General features: G+C 41.8%; 1 protein-coding gene across 2 annotated transcripts in view; it reads right to left on the bottom strand.

Annotated features, from left to right (window-relative positions):
- LOC127628137 (gamma-aminobutyric acid receptor subunit alpha-3-like) overlaps positions 1-27,121 on the bottom strand; it is a 305,412-nt gene that overhangs the window by 62,800 nt on the left and 215,491 nt on the right. Inside the window, exon 7 of one of the 2 annotated variants that reach the window (XM_052104840.1) lies at positions 10,042-10,185. The exons of the other annotated variant lie outside the window; for it this stretch is intronic. Coding sequence (XP_051960800.1) covers positions 10,042-10,185 — 144 coding nt within the window. The remainder of the gene's footprint in view (positions 1-10,041; positions 10,186-27,121) is intronic. 2 annotated transcript variants of the gene reach the window in all.

Raw genomic sequence — 27,121 nt, 5'->3', positions numbered from 1 at the left:
ATTTAGCACTATTAATAAAACACTAAACCTTATTATCACCACATTCCCTGATGCAACTCCCAAAGTTTGTGATAATTGTTTAGAGTTTTTTATCAGTAACATCTATAATATTAGATCTAGCATATTGCATTCTAGAAATGACCCTTCTGATAATTATTGTAACCCGGATGGTTTAAATAATTTTGAGCCTGTGTCCCTCCCTTACCTAGTGGACATAATCCAGCATATGAAGCCAGCAAGTGTTGGACATTGTTGGACCCTGTATTCAGTCAATAATAAACAGTTGTCTTACTAATGACACTGTTCTGTCCTGTTTTAAACATGCAGTGGTGCAGCCCTTGCTTAAAAAGGCCAACCTTGATATATTTATTTTAGCCAATTATCATCCTATTTCTAAACTTCCTTTTCTCTCCAAGGTACTGGAGAAAGTTGTTTTCTATCAACATTCTTCTTTTTTGAAGGAGAATTATATTTTGTTAGGTACCAGTCTCGATTTAGCGTACAATATAGCACAGAATGATCTGTTGCTATTTGCTGACTCTGGGAATGTTTTTATTTTAGTTCTTTTGGATCTAATTGCAGCATTTGACACAACTGATCATTTAATTCTGTTGAAACACCTTGAGCAGTGGGTTGGTATGAGGGGATCTACATTAAATTTGTTCTCATCCTATCTCAAGGGGAAAACTTTCTCAGTAGACATTGGAAATTTCTCCTCTTCATCAGATGACATCATTTGAGGGGTGCCGCAAGGTTCTGTTATCGGCCCTGTTTTGTTTTCTTTGTATATGCTACCATTAGCCACTATTTTTCTAAAATATCAGATATCCTACCATTGTTATGCAGATGACACCCAGCTTTATCTTCTGTAAAAATCATGTGGTAGCACTCCCTCTCAATCACTGTTCAACTGAGGGTGGGTAATTTTCTTCAGTTGAATGATTCTAAGACAGAGTTTTTGGTCCTCCACTGATAACATAACAAGGAGCTTGGTTTATAAATGAGGTCTAAACATGAACCAAACCAACCAGCTCTGAGGTGAATAAAAACATTATAAACTTTGATTTGAAGCAAATATTATTTGAAAATGTAAAAAAAAAGACAAAGGTACAAGAGTGTAAACTCCACGTCTTTCATGTGGGAATGAACTACAATCAATCATTGTGAATGACGTAATCGACGTAATGAAAGTGAGCGGCCGCTGCAGAGCTATTTTGCCACTGTTTGCTGCCTGTGGTTCTCTGATTGGTGGTTACTTTTTCAAAAATATATTTGAAATATAGTTGAAATAAGACTGGTGGCCTTAACAGAAGCATATTCAAGATTAACAACCTTGGATCTCAAGATCAGAAAACTTGCAGGTAAAAATCTATTAAATATAAAAGGATTTTAACTTCTGGGACCAGACTGTTGTGCTTTCTTACTATTGCTCAATCTTATGGTTAGGGATTTTCACAAATTTGGACCGTAACTCATCTCGCACCGTGCATTGAACTTAAATGATGCCTCAAATTTATGCAGTAGGTGTACTATTACTACTCAATTTACATATTATTTTTGCATGGTGAACCATAAAATGGTTAAATCGCAGTTTCATTTAGGGAGGGACTGGAGCCATGCCAGTGATCAACCAACCAGAACACCCTAAAAACCACATAGTAATGTCCTAGCAACCACCAGCATCATAGCAATACGTTGGCTTGTTTTGCATAAACGGCGTTTTCTTTCAAAAATGTACAAATCTAGCTAATTTGGCTATTTTGTTTGGTGCTGCAAAAAACACACTTCAATTTGTGTTTGTAATTGAAATGTAATTGCTATGTGGGAGAAATTTGTCAACTGAGTTATTATTCTCTCCCTGCACTAGAAGGAAAAGTAGAGGACAATTAAAATGACAAAATGAGGAACAAACAGATGCTTCTGATGCTTTAAAAACACAGGCACATTTGTCTATTCCATTTTATCTGAGGGAGAAACTGTAAAAAAGGTGTCTCATCCAGAGACGAGTCAAGGCGAAACCCATTCAACACAACTAACGTGCACCTGGGGACTGTTTTGAATCTTAATAGTGCCTCTAAACAATCACTGCCACTGAAAATTGTCTTTTTCATGTGACTTTAACTAATGTAGTATTTCGTGTTTATTGCAAGCAATTAAAAAATGACTTTATGTGTAATGGCAACTAGGGGTGAGAAGGTTTGTATGGTGCCATTCTACTCCGTGCCATTCGATTTCATAGCAGTTGCTGGTTGCAATGTGATTGGCAATCTTCTGTACTGGTAATATGAACGGAGCACACATCTATGGGGGAGTAGAAACTAAAGGCAGAGTTGTGGGTGTTAGGGATAAAAGGTTTAGAGGGCACTGTTGCAATTAGAATCGCAGATCAAGTGTATAGACTCGGATCACGACAGCATGGGCTGCAAACTGTTGATTCAATACACAAAAACTCAGCGAGGTTTCAGGTGACAAATTTTCCATACGCCCACCTATAAGGCTTTGTTCAGATTTCTTTGGGTGTATTCGACTCAAATCCATTTTTGTAAGTCTGAACAGCTAAAATATACATGAAATCTGATCTAAAAAAAAACACGATCCAAAGCACATATCCATATTTATATCTGATATTTTTTCAGATTGAATTTCAAGTAATTTTTTCATCATTCAGGATGGGGCACATATGTAATGTACATATGACAGGATATAACTGTGGCTGCCTTTGGCCTCTTCCATCTCTCTCTGTTTGATTTCCATGTACTCCAGTTCAAACAAATAAGGTTGGGGATAGAAATGCATCTCCTCTTTGTCTTCAAACTCTTCAGACATGTTTTGTAAGTTCTATTCTCCGGTTTGTGTGCAGTTATGTTGTGTTCTGGGTTACTATCTCTGTGGCAGACCTGTTTTTAGTTAGATAAAAAAACTAAATTAACTTGAATGGCCCATCTCGCGAGGACAAGGCGGTGTATTCTGTTGCTCTCGTGCGCTCTCATGAATGTCCACAGGAGAGGAATGGTCTGTGTAGATTTTCAAGAAATAATTGATTAGATTTAGTTTTTTTTTTGTCCTTTGTTTTTTTTAAACTATCCCTTTAAGGCTTAAGCATACTTTTTACAAATACGTGTTCGTGAGATGTGAGGGCTTGACCACTGCATTGCCAACGAAGTGTCCGGTTGAACATGCTTAATGTGCATTCTTGCTTTACCATGGTGGAAACATAGCTCAGTACCCAATGGGGCAATAGAGTGACCGTGTTATTATTCTATTAAATCAGTATTATTACATTGAATTTACCTGACTTCTCAGGACTATTCTGCTCCACCATGATAACAGTTGACTACAAAGAGAAAAATTACTCTAGAAGTGGATATTTCAGACTAATATCCGCTACAGCGCCCCTTGTGGCAACATTGAGTGTACTTGCGTTTTGTTATGAATTGTGGTCTGATGAATTTTGTAATGCAACTAGGCATGAAATTGAGCTTGCGTAGCTGGAACTGCATTGATGCACTTGGGTAGAGGATGTTTTCTCTTAAGGCATCTTTTGTATACAGTTGTAAGAGGGCATGACGGAAAGAGATTTTCATTATGCTCATCAAATTCACTTCAGCAGCCAAAATCCATGTCTGGATAAAATCAAATGGCAGTGCTTCCAATGTATGGGTGCTTAAAAATCATTTAACATTTTGTTTAAAGCATGGAAAATCATTTACAACACTGATTTCCCTCTCTCTGGCTTTAGAAAATGTGTACTGCTAATACTCTGGGGCCTGGGGTCGATTTCATCTTTCTTTCATTTTCAACGGTTTACGCTGTCGTATTGCAAAGACACAAACTTGTTTGGGTACTTTCCTCTTCACAGGGGCCTTATGACCCCAATAACTGAGGCAAAAAGCAATCGTTAAGCTAGCTGCTTGCAAAGCAGGCTAAATAAATTACTTTACAAACAGACAAAATGGAATATGTAAGCATATGCCAAGACTGGAAGAAGAAAAAAACGAGTGGGAAGCAAGCAAAATTAATTCATTCAGGTTGCAAAAACAGAGGTTTCATAAAGGGAAAGTGAGTGAACAGGATAATGTTACAGATTTATGCATGTAAACAAATTGTTTCAAAGATCAAGAGAGGTTATTTTATTTACCAGCTTCTATCTGCACCTTCGAATACTGTCAAACAAATAGGCAGGTGCTTTCATTTCTTTGAGGATATCTCTTCACTCTTCCGTGCAGTTGGCAATCAAGTAACATTGTAGCGGTTAGGCTCGTTAAATCGCAGTTCAGCAGTCACAATTTGCACATTTTCCATGTGCAACAACTGTTAATCATCAATAACAAACCTTTCACTAATTTACAAATGTAAAATGTACTAACTTTATCTAAAGTAAATTATCCAAATTTCATTCAAATATGTGTATGTACAACATGTATTTGTGCATTTATGTGTGTGTGTGATTTTAATTATGTTTTGACAGCATTACAATTATAAAATGTATGTTTTCTGGCATATTACAGCTTTTTCGTAAGTTATTTTAAGAACCGGGTCAATTTGACACGCAACCCCTTCTTTGTTACTATTTTTATAGCATCATTTATAAATACATGAAATTAATCATTTTAACTTTGTCAGATCCTCTGTGGAGGATGTTATGAAGTTTCAGACCAAAAAGTTAAAGTAAATCTGTGTTAAAATAAGGAACCGCATTCAATTAGATTTGAATTTGAATAGATTCGATTTACAAGTGCTCTGGAGTAATCGTAGAACACAAAGACCATCGTAAGCACATATACTTATGCAGACACTTGCAAAATTACACTTAATACAATTTAAATACCTATATCTACACTTTATGCTAAAACTTTAAAATCAGGATACATATGTTTTATTTTTATTTATTTTAACAGACAAATCTAATAATAATAATAATGATAATAATGAAATGCATAAAAAAGATAGTCTATATAAATGGATTAATAGATTAATTAGTAAACAAATATAGATATTTGTTGATTAGTTGGTAGCAGCGAAGTGGTGGCATGATTGATGCAGAAAACTGTATAAATTAAAATCAGAGAGAGAAGAAAAAAGTAAATAACTGCATGGAAATCGTCAGCATATATTGGCTCATCATCCTTGTCTCTGCTTCTTATCTGAAACCCGAAGGCACTCTCGCCAGCACTACAAGTTGTGTAGCACCATACATGCAGCATTGCGGTCACCGTTATCAATTTTGGGAATAAGAGCAGACCTCAGCTTTATTGGTGAATGTCCCTAAAGCACATCTTCTAAACACCACCTAATTTTGTGCTGCGTGATAGCATTGTGAACCTCGTAAAGTTCAATGAATGCTTGTAATTAGCAGGAGCATACAAAGGGCCTCCGCTGACTTCACTAATCCTGGAAGCTTTCATATCGAGAGAAATTTGTGAAAAATTATACAAGCACACCTGACTATGGAAGCAGATTGTGTAAATGATATAGATCGTTCTACAAAAAGCTACTGTAAAAAAACTTTTTAAATATGTAGTTATTTAGATTGTATATTTCAGAAAATATATATATTTTTTAATATTAGCAAAGTAAATTACAAATAATTGTAAAGTCACCCCTCAAAGTATTTGGAAACTTAAGCCACACTTAAAAATGTATAAATTTGTATCCTTAGCATTTGCAAACAAATGATGCTAGAGCTATTCTCAGAAGTAACGTCATGTTACTGTTGTAACCTCCGTTCCCTGAGGGAGGGAACGAGACATGTGTCGAATGAAGTGACACAAGGTGTCTTCCTTGGGAACCTCGCAGTGAGAAATTGGCAGACAGAATTTGCATGTTCCGCCCCAGACATACGGGTATAAAGGGAAGCGGGTTGGCGTGCGTCTGTCAGTCAGGATTTTGCACTGAGGAGCTGAGAATAAGGTACGGCCATTTACCGTGGTATTTCTAGTGTCGTGGCAGAAGGGACACAACGTCTTGTTCCCTCCCTCAGGGAACAGAGGTTACAACAGTAACCGTGACGTTTCCTTTCTGTCACTAACTCGACATTGTGTTGAATGAAGTGACACAAGGGGTCCCATTCAAAAGAGCCATGGACTAGCCCATGTTATGTGAACTGCGGACACAGGTGCAAACAGGCTGCTGTGTGCTAGAAGCAGCTGTGTCTGCCACACGTAACCCTCCCCAATGCCCCAGAAAAGGTGTCATATACAGACCTTAGGTTCCCAGAACCCCTGAGGGGGGAACAGGTGCTACATGACCAATATGGGAGCAAGTCCAGCAGCCGTGGCCTTTTCTCTCTCTATGTCTCTCTCATAGGGTGTGGTTGTGGCTGGGGCTATCTTAAAACTATGAAATGCATCTTTCCCGATCCTATTCTTTCAGGGGAAAAAGACCCACATCCTGCCCAGACTAGGGGGAGTTGATATATGCTAATACACCATGTGGGTTGTCAAGCCACATGTGGGAGCAGCGCGATGGTAGGTCCTGCCTTATGAGGGAGGAGCTCTACAAACACGGTGACCGGGGTCAGGGAGGCGTGGGAAAAAGGGGACCGTACCGCGGAAAATACATCACAGGGAGTTGCCTGAAGAGGGAATTAAGCCTGTGGAGCCCTACCCCAGTACGGAACACTTGTGGCTTGTAGTGGGTCTGTTCTCAAATTGCTCAGCTGAATTCACAGGTCAGAAGGCTAGGGAGGAAGACCATCCAGGAAGCGACGCTTAGTGGCTAACCTGGGAGAGAAAGCACACTGGATCGACTTGGTGAAGGGCGCTGGGTGCAAGTGGAACATCCAGTCGGCTGTTCCGCATCCTGAAAAAACGTGGGATGAGACCAACTCATTGTAAAGTCTCGAAAAGGTATTGGGTGTTGCCCAGCAGACCTTGAGGTACGTAGCCCGGACGCGGTCTCAGGATAACTTGAGTATGTGCCGGACTGAATTCCAGGAAAGTGACGCTGACAGAGAAAACTTGCGGGTCCCCAACCCTCTTGATGGAAGCTAGCACTATCAGGAGGGCTGTCTTCAAGGGCCTTGAGCTCAACTGAGTCAAGCGGCATGAAGGGGGGCCCCTGAAGGCCCGAGAGGACCACTGAGAGATCCCAGGAGGGGAACAGGCTTGGCCGGGGAGGATTCAGCATCCAGCGCCTCTAAGGGACCTGATAATCAAGTCGTGCTTACCCAAGGACTTGCTGTCCACTGCATAGTGGTGTGCCGCTACACTGGCTACATGCACATTCAAGGTAGAGGGGGACAGCCTCCCCTCCAGCCTCTCTTGCAGGAATGAGAGCACTGACCGAACTGCGCATCTCTGCGGGTCTTCAGATCGGGAAGAACACCAATTCGCAAACAAGTGCCACTTCAGGGCGTAAAGCTGCCTGGTGGAGGGAGCTCTGGCTTGGTTGATCGTGTCTACGACTTCAAGTGGTAGGTCACTCAGATCTTCCGCGTCCCATCTAGGGGCCAGACGTGGAGGTTCCAGAGGTCAGGGTGCAGATGCCCCAAACCTGTTGAGAGGCATCTGTGGTGACCACGACACGTCTGGACACCTGCTGTTGGTTGGACTCCGGTCCGCAGAAAACAGATGACTGTTTAAGGGTTGAAAGTCTGCCCCCAGCAGGAGGGGTGATTACCATAGGGTATGTGCAGAGTATGAGTGGTCTCATATTCATCAACCCAAGCGGCGCGACTGCGTCTGAGGATGTCATACGCCCCAGGAGCCTCTGGAATTGTTTTAGAGGAATCGCTGTGCCGGGCTCGAAGAGAGCGAGGCACCTGAGCACTGACTGCACGCTTGTTCTTGACTTCATAATTAAATAATATCTAATATTCATTAAATATAGGTGAAAACTACACAGAACAAGAGCTGTATCACAACACCAGTTCCATAAAAAATAAAATCCATATTAACTGTCACAGCTTGCTAAATTCACATAAAAGGTCACAGCTAATTGACAGAATTGCTAATGCTTTTGGGACAAATTTAGCAAATTTCCAAGTAAGTATTTGACCTATAGTCTTTTTTCTTAATTCCCAACATGTTTACAGATTGAATAATTTAATGAAGCCTATTGAGTAAATCATAGATAAACTATTGCAATTGATTTTCTGTTTAATTTGCTGTTCTGTCATCCAAAAACAAAAAACTAAAAAGAATGATTGATTACGTCACTGCTCTTTGTACACAACGCCTATCGCTACTATCGATCGGATTAGTGAGGTCCTTGGATCGGCCCCACCGGGGCTACTCGCGGGCCTTAGCAGAGCGTGGAGAAGACAATCAAACTTTACTATTTAAAGAAGGTAAAAGCTATAACAAAATTTCCGTAGGTGAACCTGCAGAAGGATCATTTACGAAGGCCCCCCTCCCTTCATGTGAGGCAAGTCCCCGTCGGCTCTGGCCGTGGTGGGGGAGGTCCCCCTGCCCTTCAACAAGGCGTGCGTGGGAGGGGATTGGGTGTGACTACAGCCGAGCTCTCTCCTATCCTTCCCACTGTCATCTGGAGTCGCCTCTGCAGGTAACCACATTAAATCTTTGCTTAGACTTATTCTTGGTATATTAAATGTAATACAGTACATTATGTAGATATGAGTATTTTTTTAATTATTTTTATTACACCACCAAATATATCTTCAATATAAATTGTACTTATTAGTTTTAAATAGTCACATTTCTTACTGTTCATGAATTTACCCCTACTGCTTGAAATAAATCTTTTTTTCATATACTTCTGTGTTAAATTGTGATGTGAATTCAGAACTTCTACTTACTCTATAAAACAGTGGTGAAATTCTGCAACACTGAATGCAATTTTGTGGATTCCTAAAAACATAAAGGGGTGTTCTTACCCCTGTCTCTTCAGCCTATTTGATGAGTTGAATATATTAACTTGCAATCGTTTTAATCAAAAGGTAATCATAGCATTTTTAATCATGTGCATTTATTCAGGTTATGTTATAATTATGAATTGTACAAGTCATTCATGTTTTTGACCTCTGAGGTGTAACTAAGATCTGACAATGTCAGGAATGCAGCAACAGTGCTTACTCATTTAGCCCAGCTTCCAGAGAACAAATATACATGCGAGTTGTAATTAATCCACTTATCTTTGATCAAAGTAAATATGAGTTTTATTGTGTTTAAGTTTTAGGTCAAGAATGAACCTTCAGTACCCTTTTACCTAAACAATATTCTGAGTCTGTAAGCCCTACAAATGTGTACATATAAGCTTTGGCTTATCTGTATATTTTGTTCTAGCAGAGAAGTAAAACTTTCAGCCTGGGTCTCAATGAAATTTGGTTTTAAGAAGATAAAGTTTATTTTCGTAAGATGCTTGAGACGGTCTTTTTCTTTCTTTTCTTTGTATTACTTAATCTCTCCTATAGTCTTTATCTAAATTTATTACAGGAATTGTTGGAGTGATTGGAGTCAGGTGATTGGATGTTGGTCAGTCACCCTCTGGCACCAAAAGAATCCTGTTGGATTTTTGATTACCTTTGACCTTTATCTGCTGACAAACTGAGATTTTGTGGTTCCAGCTAATCAGTGTTGTTTCTAATTTTGCATAATCAACAGTTCACCATGTTTGGATAGTTTCCGTAAATATCTGTATGGTTAACATATCAGAAGCCGGTAAACTTGTAAAGATGAAGTCAATTCATTTGCATTTGCCTATAATTATTAGTGGTTTTTTTTATTGTTAGTTCGAGGTTAGTTCCTGAGCTCATGTTCTGTTTCTGTCTTCTCATTTTGGAAATGTGGACTTTGTCTTCAGTAAACTCTCTCAACTGATTGAAACTCAACTTTGACTCCTGGTCTTCACTCTTCATACTGGTCACTCTCTAATGCGTACAACATTACTACCTTACATTATCAATGCTTGGGTCTCATAGGGTTAATTGAAAAAGTTGATTTGTTATTTTGTTATCTAATACAATGACATTCATATATTCATATATTTCTAAATGTTGCATGGTACAATTAGATCTTTCTTTGTAAACATAATAACATGTTGTACTTTCAATCTGATTGGCACAAGAGGGAAAGTAATTACCAGTGCTCGTTCTGATGGTCTCTTTGCCAATGTCATGGCCCAAAAGATCATACTGGTTGAGTCTAGAACCATCCGGAGCGACAGAAACTGATTTTTCATCATCTGCTGTCCAGATGTACACCACCTCGTTGTTGGTATAGGCATCTAAAGGAGACAAACCAAGGCAGATGAGGTATTTGTTCAGCAACATTTGCAAACAATTTGCAATGGACTTCCAGTAGCCAAAATAAAAGCAAATGGAAGATGCTACCATGTTAGAAGTTTGGTGATGATAAATATTTTTTAAATACATGGGTGCTGCTCATTGCAACACCATGATTAGACTGTTGATTATATTTTGCCATTCTTAAAAGCAGGATTTAAAAACAACAAATATGTGTGATTCATTTAAGTTTTTTTTGTATTGCATTCTGTTGTGTCATCTTTACATGTTTGTCAAGGTAGAAAAATGCCATAGTTAATAGCAATATATTCAATGACTTATCAAATGGCCCAAACAACACGTTTCCTTTAGGGTAAAGCAGTATTTGCGAGTATAGATTTTAAAGATGGGCAAGGGTTAAATAGGACTGAAAGCAAATCTGGAATGGCATTCCACCATTGTGGGCAGTTTGTTTGCCAATCCAATCCATCTTGTACGTTTATGCTTCAGTTCAGGTTTTGTTAAGTTTCTGTATACATATTCCGGCACCATTTAGTGAGCATACTCTATTATTATTATTATTATTATAATTTTAAATATAGGTAGGATTTGAACCCAGGACCACTAGACTAACATAGTATATTCTCTACACTGTGATGCTATTTGTATGTACAGTAGCTGCATATGTGTGTATTTAATTTTTTATTGATCATTTATTTTACTCATTGTCTAACAAATATATTGTGGCAGGGAGGAGGGCTGGGCCAGGTCATGAGGGATATGCAGCATCACAACCAGGCCACGCCCTCCTCCCTGCCACATATATGTATATTGTATTACTACAGAAGGGTTTATCATAGTTATTTATGGGAGTGGACACCAGGGTAGCACAACATGATAATACATCCTTGTGAAGGTTTATGTACTCTGAAATCTACTCCATTGAGCAGAATTACTGACAAGCACGATCTCCCATCAGACATTTTTGCACCAATCCAAGCGTGCTACCTTTCAATATGGAGCTACTAATAGCAGGTTGCATAAGCAACCTCAGAAACACATGTTGAGGTCCAATGGAAACCAGGATGTAATTGCATTCATTTAAGCAATAATGAGCACGATTCAGAGATTGCATTTTTGCTCTAAAAGTACTCCACCGATGGGAAGGTTTAGAGTTGTGGTGTGGGTTAGGTAAGGGTTAATAAAATATGCATTCATGTTGACTGCATTACATAATTTACAACTAAAGAAAACTCGCTTTTGGTGCCACCCTGTGGACATTTCACCTGGAAAAGTCGTAAAACCTTTCAACTTTGGCCACTGGGGGCAGTGGTTTTAGTTTTGGAAAGCACAGACTGATTTCAATAGGGGAATTTTTTACCTACTGTTGCCAAATTCAGAGTGTGATCAGTTTGGACACAACATTCATTACAAGAGAGGGACTTAGGGGATTCCCACACCTCCAAATTTCCAATTAAACCCCTCAGGATGGTCAGCAAGTCAACCTCATTTAGTGAGATTGATTAGCAAGGTTATCTAGATTTTATTTAGCTCTAATAGTGTCTACTGTCATTTAGTTACTGTGCAAATGCTAAAGCATGATACACTGTTAGCAGTTCAAACTCTCTATTTAGTTGCATCTCTATTCGTAGCTAATCGTGTTAAATCGCACATTTTGAGAGTGCTGAAATTTGACTCTAAATATACAACTTTTCCTGTGAAAATGGATTTATTTCCTTCTTAGGAAAGAAAACAAAACAATATGTAACAATATAATGCTTTATTGACATTTTCCAAACAAAGCCTTCCACAGTATAAAGACAAATGCACACTATGACTGCATTGTGATACAGTCAATGACAGGCGCATGCACCAACAATGCGCACAGACGAGGACTCTCCGTGTGTTGAGAAAATCTAGGCAGCATGTGGACAGTCTGCACAAACTGTGTTGATGATGAAATTTGCGTCACGCATAATGTGCTATGAGTGATAAGCAAAGCGGACAACTGGAGTGTACTTTGGTCTAAACTATACTTAACTGACTAGTCGTTCAGACAACCCAACAATTAGTCCATTTTGAAAATATGTAGTTTTGTAGCAAATATGGAGTATGTGTAGTTTTGCACATCATTAATTGATTTACTAATATTGAATCTCATTTTGATAAAAAATTTTAAAAAGCTCATTTCAGTTTAATGTTCAGACAAAGCAAATCTTGAGTTCTATGCAGGTGGGCAAACCAAGCTTTGGAAACGAATAGATCCTGGTAAAATCCCTTTCCATATATTTCAGAAAAAAAACTAAAAAACTGTATCTCTTTGGTGATTGAAAAATGATTTTACAACCTGATGGGTAAAGATATTATGCAAGCAAAAAGATTTTAGCTCTACGATGTAATGATAACCAAATCATAAGCATCATACCGTTGTTTAATGGTATAAACACAAACGCGTACACAGATTTTGTCAGACAGGTTGTCTTCCGAGAGAAAGCCTTTATTTCCATTAAAGCTTCAGTAGCTGGGTTGGAAAATAGCAATTGTATATTCATACTGCAGCACAAAACAAAGCTCATGAAGCAAAAATGAGGGGGCATTAGAGTGAATAAATGCATCTCAATGAGGTCAATTTGAATGCAACTTTAATAAAAGCCAACTGCCCATAGGTCAGCTGCTCTCTCCAATTACCATTTGATTTCACTTCCTTGAGTCTAACGTATATAATGGCGAAACATAACATAAGACTTATCATGTTTGAATACACAAAGTCAAACTTTAAAGGGAGCATGAAAAACAATTATCTCTGGGACCTGAAACACACATACACACACATAGACACATGTGCGCCCACATGAGTATCGGGAAGCAAGAGAGCAGGTTAAAAAGCTGGCAGGCTTAGCGCTAGAAATATGATTCACACAGCCGTAAGGGTTTTGCTAATTAAATTTTGATGGCCAGAGAGAAAAGTTATTGTTTTATTCTGTTGGAAGACCATTAATCAAGCGCTCAACACATCAAGTTTAATGCCACTTCATCCATTATGAATAATAATTGATAAAAAATGCATTATTCCATGTTCAAATATATATTTGCAATGTGCGGCTGACATTGCTTCTTATTTACGGTCGGTGTGGCATATGGGAAACGGTACAGACTGTAAAGGTCAGCAGTGACTTTCAGAATATAAGTGAATTCTTAAATTTAGTCTCTGGGCTAAACTCAATTAAAACTCAGGTAGGGAGAAAGAGACGACATAACATTTGGGGAAGAATTAGAAGCAACTCAAATAAAGGACATATAAAATCACTGTATTACATTCCAATTCCATTCAAATCTGTATTTATATGAATACATTTGTAAGTAGATTAATAGTCTAATAATAAATTGTATGTTTCAGTAAAGTGTTTGCTGATCCACATTTAAATATCACTGCACAAAACCCTGCATCTCAAGCATTTGTTTAATGTACAGAATAAATGTTCTTCTGCTCAAAAATGATCATCTGGTAAATGAGAAAAGTAGCGGCTTGTTTTTGTTTTTAGGTCTCTTGTTGGGCCGGCTTCAATTATAAATCAACATGACCACCAGCCATACAAAAACCTGGCCACTCGTTGTGCAAATGTGAAATTAGCTTTTTAAATGTTTAGCAGACCAAATAATGGAAAATAAATTAGAATAAGTAGAAGATGAAAGAGAGAAACAACAACATATAAAGACATAACAGCATATAAACCAGCAAGGCAATATTTGTGAACAATAGGAACACTTACTCATTGGGAATCTGCCATTATAATTCACAACACTAACAAGGAATATAAAATATTCAAATAAACTGATGAGCCAAAACATCATGACCGCGAACAATCAGTTCTCTTAGTCAATGTGTTGAAAGCAGGAAAATGGGCAGGAGTAAAGACCTGAACGACTTTGACAAGAGCCAAATTGTTATGCCCAGACGGCTGGATTTTCATTCCAAATATTTTAAATGAATAATAGTATGTAAGCAACATATGTATCTAACATAATTCTCTATTTTTAGTAGGCAGAATTATTAGCTAATATTTCTATTTGGTTTCACCATTGCCATGTTCTGGGCAGATTTTTGGTCCCAGTACATCTCTGATGGATCATTTAGCAGTTTTAAGAACAGTGCTTATAGCAAAGTTTTAAAGGAAACTAACTGTTTTGCCTTGGTCAATGGTCTGCACTTATATAGCACCTTTTATTAACCTCAGAGGTTACCAAAGCACTTTACACTGTGTCCCATTCACTCATTCACACACACATTCACACTCACACTCATACACCAATGACAGCAGAGCTGCCATGCAAGGTGCTAGCCTGCCATTGGGAGCAACTTCGACATGTGTAGTCATGTGGGCCGGGGATTGAACAGCCAACACTGAAAATACTGGCGTTGATTTTTATTAAAAATATTTTTATATAATGCTTTCATTAAAACTGACTTGGAAACATTTTGCAAGGCCTTTATCATGTATTTTTGATACTTTCATAAATAAAGTCCCAGACCCAAACTTTCTACAGTATACTATCAGTGTTCCACTATCAAATTTTTGTGGATGACTCTCCTGATGCATGTACATACACTCTCTGACACTATGGTCATAATAAAGTGCCCAATGTAGTGTTGTAGCCCCTTCTTGTCAAGGTTCGAAGTGTTGTGCATTCTGAGATGATATTCTGCTCACTACAATTGTTTTGTACAGAACAAATTTTTACCCCATTTTGATGGTTGATGGGAACATTAACTGAAGCTGCTGACCCACATCTGAATGATTTTATGCATTGCACTGCTGCAAACGAATGGCTGGTTAGATAATTGCATGAATAAGTAGGTGTAAAAGTGTTCTTAAATAAAGTGCTCACTGAATGTACACCGTTGGAAATTGTTAGTAGACAAATAATATGTGTGAAAAAGTTTTTAACGAGACTTTCCTTCTAGACATCCACAGTGCTAAAAGTGCCCAAAGTTGAAGAAACACTGCAACAGGAAAAGGGACTCGTTTAAGTAAATCTTTTTATGTGGTGCCCTTTTGCAGACCTCAAGTTTTGTGGATCACAAAAAAGTTAACAGTCCTTGAGGATCTCCTCTTGTTCCTCCGCACAAATCATGAAACATTTCTGTGAGTATGTTTAATTAATTCCTCTTCAGGCATAAGTGTTTTCAGCAAATCGATTCTGTTCATGATTACACAGACGCCGCATTACCTGTTCCGCACTGCTGCGAAGCCCCGCCGGGTACGTCCAAAATACTCGTCCCCTTGGTGCCCCTAGCACGGAGCTTAGAGGCGTGGCTTTCACTGCCAGCCCGTCACGCTGGCTGCACCGGACCATTCGACTCGGTTACGCAATTCAGTTTGCCAGGTCTCCGCCCCCTTCATGGGCGTTCATTTTGCCGCAGTACACGGCGAACATGCCCATTCCCTGCGCGAAGAAATCGCCTCCCTTCTAATCAAGGACGCGATAGAGCCTGTCCCTCCAACCGAAACGAAGAAGGGTTTCTACAGCCCTTTGTTGTACCCAAGAAAGGCGGCGGCTTACGACCGATCTTGGACCTACGAGTTTTCAATCGGACCCTGTCCAAACTCCCATTCAAAATGCTCACCCAGAAACAAATTCTATCTGGCATCCGGCATCTAGATTGGTTCGCAGCGGTAGACCTGAAGGACGCGTACTTTCACGTCTCGATTCGCCCTCGATGGCCAGGCGTATCAGTACAAAGTCCTCCCCTTCGGCCTGTCTCTGTCCCCTCGCGTCTTCACGAAAGTCGCAGAGGCAGCTCTTGCCCCGCTCCGAGAAGCCGGCATATGCATACTCAATTACCTCGACGACTGGCTCATCCTGGCCCCCTCGTGAGAGTTACTATGAGCGCACAGAGACCAGGTGCTCAGGCACCTCAGCCGTTTGGGGCTTCAGGTCAACTGGGAAAAGAGTAAGCTCACCCCAGTCCAGAGCATCTGTGCTGAAATGCCTCGCTTCCCTCAAGCCAGGTACCGTGGTCCATCTAAAACGATTCCAACAGCTCCTGGGGCATATGGCATCCTCCTCGGCGGCCGCACCGCTGGGGTTGATGCATATGAGACCACTTCAGCACTGGCTCCAGACTCGAGTCCCGAGACGAGCATGGCGCCGCGGCACGCACAATGTGAAAGTTACCACCGCCTACCGCCAAACCCTCAAACCCTGGACAGACCTCTGCTTTCTACGGGCAGGGGTACCCTTGCAGCAGGTGTCCCGACGCGTTCTGGTCACAACCGACGCCTCCAAATTGTGTTGGGGTGCCGTGTGCAACAGGCACGCAGCCGCAGGCCGTTGGAACCGGGCCCCGCTGCGTTGGCACATCAACTGCCTAGAGCTGCTGGCTGTTTTCTTTGCCCTGAGGAAGTTTCTCCCGTTAATTCGAGACAAACACGTCCTAGTCAGGACAGACTGCACCACAGTGGTAGCCTATATAAATCGCCAAGGCTGAGTACGCTCCCTCCACATGTCACAGCTCGCCTGTCGTCTCCTCCTTTGGAGTCAGCAGCGACTCAAGTCACTGCGCGCCACTCACATCCCCAGCAAACTCAATGTGATAGCGGACACGCTGTCAAAACAAAGCTTGCCCAACAGAGAGTGGAGGCTCCACCCCCAGTCGGTCCAGCTGATCTGGGACTGGTTCGGCAAGGCCCAGGTAGACCTGTTTGCCTCCCAAGAAACATCCCACTGCCCGATCTGGTATGCCCCGACAGAGGCTTCCCTCGGGGCAGAGGCGTTGGCACACAGCTGGCCCGTGGGGCTGCGCAAGTACGCATTTCCCCCAGTGAGCCTTCTTGCACAGGTGCTATGCAAGGTAAGGGAGGACGAGAAGCAAGTCATTCTGGTGGCCCCCTACTGGCCCACCCGAACTTGGTTCTCGGACCTCACGCTCCTCGCGACAGCCCCTGCCTGGCGAATTCCCCTGAGGAAGGACCTTCTTTCTCAGGGACGGGGCACACTCTGGCACCCGCACCCTGAAACCTCCACGTCTGGCCCCTGGACGGGATGCGGAAGATCTAGCCGGCCTACCACTGACCGTCATAGATACTATCAACCAAGCCAGAGCCCCCTCGACCAGGCATCTTTACGCCCTAAAGTGGCGTCTGTTCGCAAACTGGTGTTCTTCCCGGGCTGAAGACCCGCAGAGGTGCGTGGTTAGGTCAGTGCTCGTGTTTCTTCAGGAGAGGCTGGAGAGGAGGCTGTCCCCTTCCACCCTCAAGGTGTATGTCGCCGCCATCGCGGCTCACCACGACACGATAGACGGCAAGTCTCTTGGTAAGCACGACTCAATTGTCAGGTTCCTCAAAGGTGCCCGGAGGCTAACTCCCTCCCGGCCTAACCTGTTCCCCTCCTGGGATCTCTCGGTCATCCTCATGGGCCTCCGGAGACCCCCCTTCGAGCCGCTAGATTCAGCTGGACTCAGGGCCCTCTCTCTCAAGACTGCCCTGCTGATCGCGCTCACCTCCATCAAGAGGGTCGGGGACCTGCAAGCATTCTCTGTTAGCGACACTTGCCTGGAGTTCGGTCCGGCAGACACATACGTGATCCTAAGACCGCGACCGGGCTATGTGCCAAGGTTCCTACCACACCCTTCAGAGATCAGGTAGTGACCTGCAAGCGCTGCCCCGGGAGGAGGCAGACCCAACCCTTGCGTTGCTGTGTCCAGTTTGTGCTTTGCATATCTATCTGGACCGCACACAGAGCACTAGATGCTCTGAGCAGCTCTTTGTCTGCTTCGGGGGACAGCGGAAAGGGAACGCTGTCTCCAAACAGAGGCTTGCCCACTGGGTTGTCGACGCCATTTCATTGGCTTATCACACCCAGGCCATGCCCCCCCCCCTTGCGGGTCCGAGCTCACTCCACCAGGGGTGTTGTGTCCTCATGGGCACTGGCCAGGGGCACCTCCCTAGCAGACATCTGCAGAGCAGCAGGTTGGGCAACACCAAACACTTTCTCGAGGTTTTACAACCTCCGTGTTGAGTCAGTATCGTCCCGTGGTTTCTCAGGTTCGAGACGTACCCTGACGTTCTGACCGGATGAATCACTTGCGCCTACCGCCCTTTCCCTCAGCCAAGGTAAAATAGTGCGCCTCCGTTCCCAGAAGAGCCCATCTTCGGGTCGCTGGTTGACTCCTCCCTAGCCCTGTTGGGTCCACAGTTCAGCGGAGGAACTCGCTGACCCAAGCCACTACGGGTCCCCGAAGGCTACCCTGTACTGGAATAGGTGCTCCACAGGTAAGGCCTCCTGCTCGGACTCCCCCTGTGTGTAATTCCATGGTACTGTCCCCTCACGAGCGGACCCCCATGTCTCCCTTAGGCAGTTACAGCTGCCTCGGTCGCCGTGCTGTATGCTTCCCCCCTCTACGAAGCTGGATCTACCACCGCACCAACTTTTCCACATGGGTCCTAACAGGCCATTTGATGCATTTGCCACTCTTTGCCTCCTCTGCCGGGTAGGTGTGGCCTCCGCAGGGTCTTCTCTCCCTGAAAGAAGGGCTAAGATCCCCTTCCCTCAATGCGTGTAAGGGCCCCGGCCGTAGTTGCCCTAGGCGAGAAACATAGAGAGAAAAGAGGCCCGGCCAGGCTGGCCCGTTCCCAGGTTGGCGGCCATCACCTTGTTCCCCCTTCCAGGGTAACGAAAAGGATTCTGATGGCTTGAATGGGGCATTGGGGAAGGGTATGTGCAGTCTGATACAGCTGGTCGTCCTGCACGTAAGACTACCTGCTCGCTTCTGTATCAGCAGTTCACGTACACGGCTCAGCGCATGGCACTTTTATAAGTGGACCCCTAGTGTCGCTTCTCTGACACAACGTGGAGAGAGCGACAGAAGGGGAACGTCTGAGTTACGTATGTAACCCCCGTTCCCCGATGGAGGGAACGAGACGTTGTGTCTTCCCCGCCACGTCGCTGAGCTGAGCCACTGTTGTGGCCGGACCATTCCGGCTCCTCAGAAAAATCCTGAATGTACTCCCGTATTTGCGGCACTTAAATATGTCCGGGGGCGGGACATGCAAATACCGGCTGCCAACTCTCATTGGCCTTTTTTCATAGATCAGAGGTGGATATCGGCGCTCAAGAGAGACCCCTAGTGTCGCTTCTCCGACACAACGTGGAGAGAGCGACAGAAGGGGAACAAATGTTATCATGAGATTAAATTTCAATTTTCAATTCAATATTGTTTTATATAGAATTGTTCAAAATCTATACAGTATGTAACGCTAGTACATCATAAGTAACTAATTTAATTACAAAAATTAAGAGTAATCCCTTACTTCACATTTTCAATAGAAAAGTAATTGAATGTACTTTCTAACGCGTTACACACAACAATGTAACTTTTAGAGTAAATCATTTATATTTTAGTATAAGTAGTTCCACTGCAGTACTTGGTGCAATGCATATTTTGACATTTGGAAGATATACGGTATTATCACCATAAAATCACAGCCTATTTGACAAAAACTACATGAGGCAGGAAAAAAGGGCTGACACATTAATCTTACATCAATATAAACATGTTTTCACATTACCAATTTGATGGGATATTCATCAAATATCATCTATGATTTTGGAGATTCGCTCTGCTTACTTTAAAGAGAATAAACAAGATGCTATCATTATTGATGATACCATGTTTCTCAAATGAGCACTTTTAACTATTTCTTAGATCTTTAAACAGAAGTCAAGAAAAATACCTGCAAATATGGCAAATATTTAAGGAGAGAGATGAGAGAGAGTCGAACAGACTTCGTAATTGCGATGTGAGGCAGAGCACAGAAAAAATACATAAAAGCAAATGACTGGGTTGATTGGGGGATTTAGGGAACTGCTCTAATAATCGGCTGTCATTAATTACACAGTCAACTGTACGTCTTTTTAAGGAGCCGATTGTTCTCAGTCTTTCTGTTGCTTTAAATACCCAAGGAGGGGTCATCGTGTTGTGCCTGTCAAAAAGAGGCACTGGAGAAGAAATGGTACTGCTGAAAATGTATGAGAGGAGGACTTTTCTTTTATTGCCCTGTGAGATGTTTTATTCATAAAGGCGTGACTGCTGCGTCATGATGACCTTTGGTGTCATTGGCGGGGTTATTAATCTCAAGCTTTGTATCGCACTGGAGAAGAGTTACAAAATGCATTTGTGTCGTTTTGAGACTGATGGCTTCATACATGTTAAGACAAGGCTCCATTTGTTTGTCCGCCTAAAAGGTTTCATGTTGTATTCTGAGGACAATGTTGTTGTAGAGAAATCATATCTCTTTCAAACCTATTGAGCTGCCTCACTGCCTGCTGCCTACATAAGAAGCTGCCTTCTTAGAAAGCATCAGTATTGTACTTAATAAGTGGCTGATTTGGAACACTCAACACAGACAGTTATTCACAAACAGTTCTCCTTAAGCAAAGCGCATGGGAGACTTGAGGTGCAATCGATTTCAGTTGTGATATATAGCATTTTTAGTTTCACTGAAATAATGCTGGGCAATATGGCACAAAAAACAATATTTTTCAGTCTATTGAAGATATATATATATATATATATATATATATATATATATATATATATATATATATATATACACTGCTAGCCAATTATTAGGCAAGTGAGTATTCTGATCTTATAATTATTTCCATGCACATTTTCCAACTCTAAACTATATAAACTTGAATGCTTATTGGATTCAATAATTTTCAGGTGGTATGTATATGTGTAATGAGGGAGGGTGTGGCAACATGTGCATAATTATTAGGAAGCTTCATTACCTCAGTTAAAATGGGCCAAAAAAGAGATTTAACTGACACTGAAAAGTCAAATATTGTAAAATGCCTTTCAGACAGATGCAACACTCTTGAAATAGCTTAATTAGTAAGGCGTGACCACAGGACAATCAAATGTTTTTTTGCGAAAAGTCAACTGGGGTGCAAAAAACACATTGAAAAGAAAAGGCGCAAATTAACTGCAAAAGACTTTCGTGAACCTACCAGGAACCCATTATCCTCCAATGCTACGATATTCAAGAACCTGCAACCTACCTGGAGTGTCCAGAAGTACAAGGTGCCAAGTGATCAGAGACATGGCCAAGGTCAAGAAGGCTGAAACACGACCACCACTGAATATATTCACAAGTTGAAGCAAGATTCAAAGATTTCAAAGGTTTTATGGACAGATGAATTGAGAGTGACTCTTGATTGGCCAGATAGATGGGCCTGTGGCTGGATCACAAATGGACACAAGGCATCACTTAGGTATCAAGCACCAGCAAGGTGGAGGAGGGGTAATGGTATGGTCTGTTATCATTAAGGATGAGGTAGTCGGCCCTTTTTGAGTTGAAGATGGACTGAAACTCAACTCTCAAACCTACTACCAGTTTCTGGAAAGTACTTTCTTCAAGCAGTGGTACAGGAAGTATTCCTCAGCATTCAAGAAGGCCATGCAGGACATGAAAAATGTTCCATCACATGCATCCAAGTACTGCACTGCTTGGCTAGCCAGCAAGGGCCTCAAATTTGCCCAAACAATGACTTGGCCCCCTTCCTCACTTGTAGGCCCTTCTCAAACGTTAAATTTACAGAGAGGGAAGACAATACACCTCTTTGAACAGCATTTGGGAGGCTGTGGTTGCTGCTTCAGCGAAAGTTGATTGTGAACAGATCAAGAAACTGACAGATGGATGGAAGGCTCATGGCAGTTATTGAAAAGAAAAGTGACTATATTGGTCACCGAATATTTTTGAAAGGCCAAAAATGTTATGTAAATGTTATTTTGTGTTACTTATTTGTTGCACTTACTCTAAAAAAATTTTTGTTGCCTAATAATTGTGGAAACTTCCCTGAGAAATGCTAAACTCACTTTTTCTTTTTAAACATTCAGGTTTGAGGTTCAATAACATTTTGGATTGACTGAGAGCATTGTGTTTACAATTTGCCTAATAATTGGCCAAGCAGTGTGTGTGTGTATATGTGTATATATATTTACATACAGTACTGTGCAAAAGCTTTAGGCACATGTGAAACATTTTGCATAGAGAGGATGTCTTCAAAAATAAGGACATAAATAGTTATAATTTATCACTTAATGTCATACAAAGTCCAGTAATCATAAAAAAAGCTAAAACAATATTTGGTGTGACCACCTTTGCCTTTAAAACAGTCCCAATTCTCCTAGATACACCTGGACACAGATTTTCTTGTTGTCACTCAACAATTTTCTTGTTGTTGGCTGAAAGGATGTTCCAAGCTTCTTGGAGAATTCACCACAGTTCTTCTGTCTGTTTAATCTGTCTCAATTGCTTCTGTCTCTTCATGTGTTCTCAGACAGACATGATGTACAGTGGGGGGCTTTGTGGGGGCCATGACATCTGTTGCAGGCCTCCCTGTTCTTCTATTCTTTTCTATTTGTAATTTGTAATGTTTGGGAGTCTAACATTTATATTTCCTATTGACACACTAAAGCTGAAGATATAAATAACCATCAAAAGACAAATGCATTTGTGAAACATCTTATGTACCTTTGCACAGTACTGTATATATAAATATAGGGGTGTAGATTACCCTGGAATCTACACCCCTGCTCATGTTTAATTTTGTCATAAACTGACAAAATAAAGTTACTTTATTTAATTGCAAATGCTGGAGTGGGCTTATGAGGAACATGTGTACAATTTAAGCCCACATGATATGAGGTTCAATGGGTTATTTGTTCAGTGGGAAGTGGAAAATGAAGTGTTCAGAGGTGGAAAATAATGCTAAATAATTTGAAATAGTCAAAGTAAGCACATACTATTATTTCATTAATGAAAAATGAAAAAGAAACATGAAAAGAAAGTTATATTTCTGGATTATAATTAGACAGAGCACTAAATCTTGTTTGAGCTCAAGAAGCTTCTTAAATATTTCCCTTTAAAGTGTTTATCAGAAGTTTTTAATCATTTATTTTATTTTACTGCATCTATGTTTTTTTATGAGCATCACTCAGGCAGTGTCCTGCACTCTGCGGAAACTCATGAAATCCATCTTTTCAAATACAAAGTATTGCTTTTAAATAAAAAGAAAATATATAATATCTTTTAAATTTGTTTTAATTCCTCACTAGGTTTGTTCATCTGTATACAAAAAAAAATAGCTTTCCCCTTCTGTCACTCACTTCGACATTGTGTCGAATAGTGACACTAGGGTGTCGCTCTTGGGAGCCCGATCCTCCTTCAGATTTTTGAGAAAAGGCCAATGAGAAATTGGCGAGTTGAATTTGCATACCACTCCCCCTGACTTATGGGTATAAAAGGGAGATCGGAATGCGGATTCAGTCAGACTTTTTCTTCGGAGCTGAGTGGTCGTATTATAGCCGTATAATGCAAGTATGCGTTCTCCCCAGTGAGCCTACTTGCACAATTTCTGTGCAAAGTCAGGGAGGATGAGGAGCAGGTCACCCTCGTGGCTCCGTACTGGCCTACTCAGACCTGGTTCTCGGACCTCACACTCCTCGCGACAGCTCCTCCCTGGTGAATTCCCCTGAGGAAGGACCTTCTTTCTCAGGGATGGGGCACCCTCTGGCACCCATGCCCAGACTTCTGGAATCTCCATGTCTGGTCCCTGGACAGGATGCGGCGGACCTAATGGGTATGCCGCCCGCTGTGGTCAACACAATCACTCAGGCTAGAGCTCCTTCTACAAGGCACCTCTACTCCCTGAAGTGGTTATCTTCAATAGGTGGCGTTCTTTCCATGGCGAAGACCCCCAGAGTTGAGCAGTCGGGTCAGTACTTTCCCTCCTGCAAGAGAGCCGTCCCCCTCCACTCTCAAGGTTTATGTAGCTGCCATAGCAGCGTATCACGAAGACATCCAAGGTAAGTCCCTCAGTAAGCACGACCTGATTATCAGGTTCCTGAGAGGTGCCAGGAGGGTGAACCCCCCTAGACCTCAACTCTTTCCCTCCTGGGACCTCTCTGTGGTCCTCTCGGGCCTACGGAGAGCTCCCTTCAAGCCCCTTGAGTCAGTTGAGCTGAAGGCCGTCTCTCTGAAGACCGCCCTCTTGACCGCACTCACTTCCATCAAGAGGGTCGGGGACCTGCAAGTGTTCTCTGTCAGCGAAGAGTACCTAGAGCTCGGTCCGGGTAACTCTCACATGATCCTGAGACCCAGACCAGGCTGTGTGCCCAAGATTCCCACGACCCATTTTAGGGATTAGGTGGTGAACCTGCAAGCGCTGCCCCAGAGGAGGCAGACTCAGCCTTATCGTTGCTGTGTCCGGTGTGTGCTTTGCACATCTACTTGGGCACGCAGAGCTTTGGACACTCTGAGCAGCTCTTTGTCTTCTTTGGTGGACAGCGGAAAGGGAACGCTGTCTCCAAACAGAGGCTTGGCCACTGGATCGTGGACGCGATAGCACTAGCGTACCAGGTCCAGTCCGTGCCCACCCCCTTGCGGGTTCGAGCACACTCCACGAGAAGTGTGGAATCATCGTGGGCACTGGCCAATGGCACCTTTCTAGCAGACATCTGTAGGGCAGCGGGCTGGGCAACACCCAATATCTTTGAGATTCTACAATCTCTGGGTTGAGCCTATCTCGTCCCGTGTTCTTGCAGGTATGAGCAGGTAAGTTTCGTTACATGGACAGCTGGCCAGGTGTATCGCTTGTGCATAGCACTTTCCCCCTCCAATGTAGGCGAAGCCTTGCGCTCTTTCTCACTTGCGTGTTCCTGACTTGTTAACACTTGATGCTCTTCTTGATGCCCTCTGACTCACGTATTCAGTGGAGGAATCCGTAGTCAGACCCAGTACATGTGCTAACAGGCCCTGTACTAGGTAAGTGCTCCACAGGTCTCCGCTACCCTAGTGGCCTCCTGTGTGTATTTTCCGTGATATGGTCTCTCTTCTCTGTTTCGGTAGACCCGTGTCTCCCTTGGCAGAGTCTCCTCTGCCCGGCTGCTGTGCTTGTAGGAAACTCCTTCCCCACGAAGGGTTGGACCTACCACCGCACCTCTCCCATGTGTGGCCTGGTGGGCCCATATGGGAATAGTTATGATTCTTCTTATTTTTAATATCAGTTATGTACATTGGGGTGTTCTGTTTTATATTTTATATAGGTTAGTTAATGTTTATTGCATAACCCCCCCCCCTCCCCCTTTTTCTCCCAATTTGGAATTCCAATGCGTCCTCATGGTCGCGGAGGACAAATCCCAGGTGCCTCCGCATCTGAGACCATCAACCCGCGCATCTTATCGCGTGGTTTGTTGAGCGTGTTACCACGGAGACAGAGTGCGTGTGGAGGCTTTACGCCATCCACCACAGTATCCACGCTCAACTCACCACGCGCCCCACTGAGAACTAACTACATTATAGCGATCACAAGGAGGTTACCCCATGTCACTACCATTCTTAGCAACAGACCAATTTGGTTGCAATAGAGACCCGGATGGAGTCACTCAGCACGCCCTGGGAATCGAACTAGCAAACTCCAGGGGTGGTAGTGTTTATTGCATTATTTTAATTTCACATGTGTTACCCTGATGGTGTTTAGTGTTTGTGTGAGTGTCACCGAGCACTGTCATAAGTTTATTGGTCATTGCTCCTGGAAGAGCCACTATTGGTGAACTTCATGTCATCATGTGCACCATTAACAATACCTTATAAAGTAAAAAGCAGAAGTGTATTATGTTTTTTTTGACAGTGCCAGCGTGGTCATGTAAATTACAACAGTTTTAAACTGTGAAATGTACAGGGTAATCACATAATTATTCTGGCAACCACAGCTGCCATTTTGTGTGTGTGTGTGTGTGTGTGTGTGTGTGTGTGTATGTGTGAGCGTGTATTCATCACTTTGTGGGGACCAAATGTCCCCATAAGGATAGTAAAACCCGAAATTTTTGACCTTGTGGGGACATTTTGTTGGTCCCCATGAGGAAAACAGCTTATAAATCATACTAAATTATGTTTTTTGAAAATGTAAAAATGCAGAACGTTTTCTGTGAGGGTTAGGTTTAGGGGTAGGGTTAGGTTTAGGGGATAGAATATAAAGTTTGTACAGTATAAAAACCATTATGTCTATGGAAAGTCCCCATAAAACATGGAAACACAATATGTGTGTGTGTGTGTGTGTGTGTGTGTGTGTGTGTGTGTGTGTGTGTGTGTGTGTGTGTGTGTGTGTGTGTGTGTAAAAAACATTTACACATAATTTTTTTTTTTTTTTTAAGTGTAAATTTAAAAACAAATTTGTAGCAGTTACAATATTTGCAATTGGACAAATGTGGAAAATTGAAACAGAGACCATTTAGCACGTCACACGTTCATTCTGGAGCATACACAGACTATGTATTTATGTATTGAACTAGCAGCCTTTTGTAGTTTAATAATCGCACAAGAACATATCACATTTTTTATTGTATTTTGATTAATTCTGCAGCCATACTAGGAGGGATAAGGAACATAGTCTAATGACCAGTGTTGTTTGAGTTACTTAAAAAGTAATCCCAGGCCACCCAATAAACCCACAACAAATTTTAAAACCACAGCTTATGTTGGAGATAATGATTTAACAATACACTTTACGCTAAGATTGTATATGTATTAACACATGAACATGTAACATTCATAATTTTTGGTTTAAAACATCATTCATATTTTTTAACGCATTTGTTCATCTTAGTTAATGTACATTTTTACATATTGTTCATTGTTATTTCATGTTAGTTCTTAATGATGTTACATTAACCATTTTTAAATGTATCAGTATGTGTAGAGACTAACATAAACCAAGATTACAAATGTTATAAAAGTATTGTTCATTTTTTATGTTAATTCATTGAGTAATGTTAATTTATACAGAACCTTATGTCAACGTGTTACCAATAAATTTAATGAAAAGCAATCAAACAATGCCTCCATGGATAGATGACTGTAAAGCAGTTCA

Source organism: Xyrauchen texanus, chromosome 34, assembly GCF_025860055.1.
Source record: "Xyrauchen texanus isolate HMW12.3.18 chromosome 34, RBS_HiC_50CHRs, whole genome shotgun sequence".
In the NCBI taxonomy this organism is placed as follows: domain Eukaryota; kingdom Metazoa; phylum Chordata; class Actinopteri; order Cypriniformes; family Catostomidae; genus Xyrauchen; species Xyrauchen texanus.
This window is presented reverse-complemented; position numbering and strand designations above follow the sequence as displayed.